This window comes from Danio aesculapii, chromosome 6, assembly GCF_903798145.1.
Source record: "Danio aesculapii chromosome 6, fDanAes4.1, whole genome shotgun sequence".
In the NCBI taxonomy this organism is placed as follows: domain Eukaryota; kingdom Metazoa; phylum Chordata; class Actinopteri; order Cypriniformes; family Danionidae; genus Danio; species Danio aesculapii.
The window spans coordinates 52,042,523-52,046,581 of record NC_079440.1 but is presented as its reverse complement, the minus strand read 5'-3'; the positions used below and the strand labels follow the sequence as shown (position 1 = coordinate 52,046,581).

The following is a 4,059-nucleotide window of genomic DNA, read 5'->3' as shown; positions in this document are numbered from 1 at the left end:
CAGTCAGATATCGACGATTTCGAGCATCTGCCTGTTCCGGGTCCCTCCAGGACCGTCGCAGCACATGCAGACCTTGAGCCGGTGTGGCAGCCAGGCCAGGTCTGTGAAAATCCTCAGCCGTTGAGTATTCCGGGCCCCTTCAGCATCAAGCAAACAGCAGATGTGGCAAATGCAGATCCGGCCCGTCCTGAGTCCTCAACGGCCCTCACAGGTCATGTTGAACCTGAGCAGATGCGTCCGCCAGTCCAGGTCTGCGACCGTCTCGAGTCGTTGGCTGTTCCAGGATCATCCAGGATCAAGCCAACGACCATCGCAGATCATGTTGACCCTGAGCAGATGCGTCCGCCAGTCCAGATCTGTGAAGACCCTCAGCCGTTGAGTGTTCCGGGCCCCTCCAGGATCAAGCAAACAGCAGATGTGCAGAATGCAGATCGGGCCTGTCCTGAGTCCTCAACGGCCCTCACAGGTCATGTTGATACTGAGCTGGTGTGTCTGCCAGGCCAGATCTGGGAAGATCCTCAGCCAATCAGTGTCCATGGCCCCTCCAATAATACGAAAATGACGGATGCAGATTCGGCCTGTCCTGAGTCGCCTCCGTCTGTTCAAGACCCCTCTAAAATTGATGGGACTGATGGTGAGTCCTCCTGAATTTAGTACATATTAGTTCTGCCATCTGTTATTTTTTATGCTTTGCTGTTTTTAGCTTATAAATCAGACAGTGTCAGTTGTTAAACTATTGGTTGTGTATTAACTAATACAGTGCTACACATATATGAGTACACCCCCCACTAATCTCTCATTTAAATGAATATTTTCTATAGGATGCTTTACAATATTATATTTGTGCGTGTACATTAGTTTAGTCAGTACTGAAGCCAAATCTGGAGCTTATCTAACAAAATAATTACAATAATAGTTCAAAAACTAAAATACTTAAGACTAAAATATTATTTTAGTAAATAAATCTGTTCAATAAATCTGTTTTGTTCAAATGCACCAATATATATTACCCATATTCACAGAGAAATGGATAAAGACATTCATTTTCAAAATGGGGTGTACAGCATATATGAATATGCTGAGCACTGTAGCTGCAGCTCTGTTCATGGAGATGTTTCTGTTTGTTTTCTTCATTTTAGAAAAACCCAAGAAAGGAAGGAAAGGCAAAAGAGTCTCTGCTTTCTTTAAGAGAGTATGGAAGGCTGCAAAGCGCCATTTCCTGTGCTGTGACACAGATATAGTCCAGCATCTTACACCACAGCCTGAGCCAGAGCCCGAGCCAGAGTCAGAGCTCGAGCCCGAGCCCGAGCTGGAAGATAAAGCGGACTCTGAGGCAGTGTCAGTTGAAGTTACACCTGAAAACGCAGAACCAGCTGACCCTGAGTCAGTATGTCTGCCAGGCCAGGTTCCTGAGGAGCCTAAAAAGGCTTCTGGGCTCACTTTTGGTAAGTCATCATTTCCTTCTATGTTCAGTAATTCATAATTAATATAAATTAGTAATCAATGTACTCCTGCGATTCTGATGGAAGTTACTGCTTTTAGCTCATTGCATTAGATCCAGATTCAAAGGATAGGAGTCATTTATTTGATTCGTTTCATACCAGACAATCCAAGTAAATCTCCCTGCTCTTTTTCTGTTTTTCAGGATCTATGGTGGCTCTTTTTGAAGTGAAAGACCTGATTGGAGAAGGAAGTTTTGGCAAGGTGTATCTGGCATCTCACGTATTTAATGAGAGATCAAAGGTAGGGAACTATTTTTGAAATTCAGTCAACATTTTCCTCCTGATTATTAAATATAGATAATTTGTTGGCTTTAATTTCACTTGTTGTTGTTTTTCCGCAGGTTGCCCTGAAGTGGATCAAGAAGCGTAAACAGGACCGTTATCTCGACATTGTAAGTTGAATAATTCACACAACAGTGAAAATGTGCTGACCATTTACTCATCCTTCACTTGTCACGTACCTGTCTGGAGCACTTTAAACTGAACTCAAAAGCAGATATGTGGGAAACAAGTAGCCACTGACTTCCACTGTAGAAAAAGAAAACGCTAATGAAGTCAATGCTTACTGGTTTTCAACATTCTTCAAAATGTCTTCTTTTGAGTTCAGCAGAAGAAATAAACCCAGAGAGAAGTTTTGAACACATGAATGTAGGGCTGTGGAATTAATTCAAATTCATTTAACATTAATGGAGATAAAGATGATCATTGCGTCATATCCCGGACCCTTGTAAAGAAGTCTGCATTCATTTCTACACACAGCTCAGTTTCACGTGGAAATCAGTGAAATCATGTAGCGTGACTTTTGCAGCACGGGATGTGCTTGATTTATTAGAGTGTATATGATTGATTCATTGATGTCTTCAATAGTGCTAAAGAGAGCTTGTGCTGTTGTGTGCATGTGCTCAGCCTCAGAGACGGACAGAACACACATGTAGAGTCCTCTTTTAGCTTAAACTGCATGACTAAATGCTCAAATACAAGCAAAAAGGTGTCAAAACATGGAGCTTAGTGATTATTTACTTCATGACAAGTTTTTGTTACTGTACTTTGTGTCATTCTGCTTTGGTAATATCTTTGAAATCTGTTTTTTTCTAGGATGGTCATTCCACACCTGTGCTTGCGGAAGTGGCAATGATGCTTAGGCTGATGAATGCCCCAACTTGTCCCAGCATCATCACATTACACCACTGGATTGAGAATGAGGACGACTTCGTTCTCATTCTGGAGTACCCACAGTCATGCCAGAACTTGGCTCATTACGTCAGACGTACATTGGACATTGATGAAAACCAAGCACGCCGGTTAATGCGTCAGCTGGTACAAGCTGTCAAGTTCTGCGCTGAACATGGAGTTTTCCATGGTGATATACACCCGGGGAACATCCTGGTGACTCAACCCCGATTAGAGCTCAAATTGATTGACTTTGGTTGTGCTCGGCCAATTACCAGCGAGCCTTTCAAAAGCAGCGATTATCGAGGTGAGTTGGCATTTTGTGTTAGTTTCTTTGGTCACAGTATTGTCTTATGAAATGACTGAATTCTGAACCCGTCTCTCTTACAGGAGCCATATTTTACAGACCACCTGAGGTTTTAAGGGATCCCACATTCTTTCCTAACCCGGCATACGTCTGGACATTAGGCATCATCCTGTATGAAATATTGCATGGACAATTGGCCTTTCGCACCACACATTCGATAATCATTGGAGACCTTGAGACAGACCTCACCTTATCGTCAGGTAAGCAGACACCTCTAAACAATCTCAGCCTCAGTGACAGAATAAAGTATGTCAGTCACAAGTAAAAAGGATTAAATATAATGGTTACAGGCACTGTAGATATTAAAGTCATTGAATTGTGGATGTTTTGTAATTTGATGTAGTAAGATTTAAACACCTTCATGAATCTTGAGTATGCAGACATGTTTCACACTCTCTGTGACACTTTTCAGAATGCCTGGACCTGATTTCCCAGTGTTTGATTCGTAATCCAGAGAAGCGACTACAGTTACATCAGGTTGAAGAGCACCGGTGGTTCAATCCAACGAGCCCAAATCCTGTGCAGCAGCTAGACAAGAGGAGGTAGAGGAACACACCGAGCACAACACTACATCTTCATTCTTTCTTTGCTTCATGCTATTCCTGTTGTTTTCTCTTCTGCTCTTTTTAGAGCTACAAGTCTTATTTGACAGCCCTTCATATTCTGCTTTAATAACTTTGTGTTATTTCTGATTGTTTTTCTTCATTTTAGAAAAAACTAAAGAAGCGAGGAAGAGGAGAGCACCATTTGCAGAAATGTCATTAAAGGGACACTTTACCCAGAAATTCAGTTATTAGTTACTCTGTAATTCCAAACCCCCAAGACCTTACTTTCCTTCAGTGTCAGTTCATGACGTGTGTTGATGAGAGCTCTGTCCTGTAAACACGACACACATACAGTGCAGTCCAGTACTTCTGAAGTCATTAGTTTTGTTTGATTATTTTTGTGTTTTTCTTTCTGCATAAAAGAAGTTTCAGTTCAGCTGTAGCTCCAAACCCCTGACACCTTTCTTCATCTTCA

At 42.1% G+C, this 4,059-nt stretch overlaps 1 protein-coding gene across 1 annotated transcript; it reads left to right on the top strand.

Annotated features, from left to right (window-relative positions):
- Positions 1–1,051: 1,051 nt before the first annotated feature.
- On the top strand, positions 1,052–3,585 carry LOC130230257 (serine/threonine-protein kinase pim-2-like). Its single transcript, XM_056459211.1, has 6 exons — positions 1,052–1,445; positions 1,646–1,743; positions 1,844–1,894; positions 2,598–2,979; positions 3,063–3,239; positions 3,452–3,585. The coding sequence occupies exons 1-6, from the start codon at positions 1,052–1,054 to the stop codon at positions 3,583–3,585; spliced, it is 1,236 nt and encodes a 411-aa protein (XP_056315186.1).
- Positions 3,586–4,059: the final 474 nt, after the last annotated feature.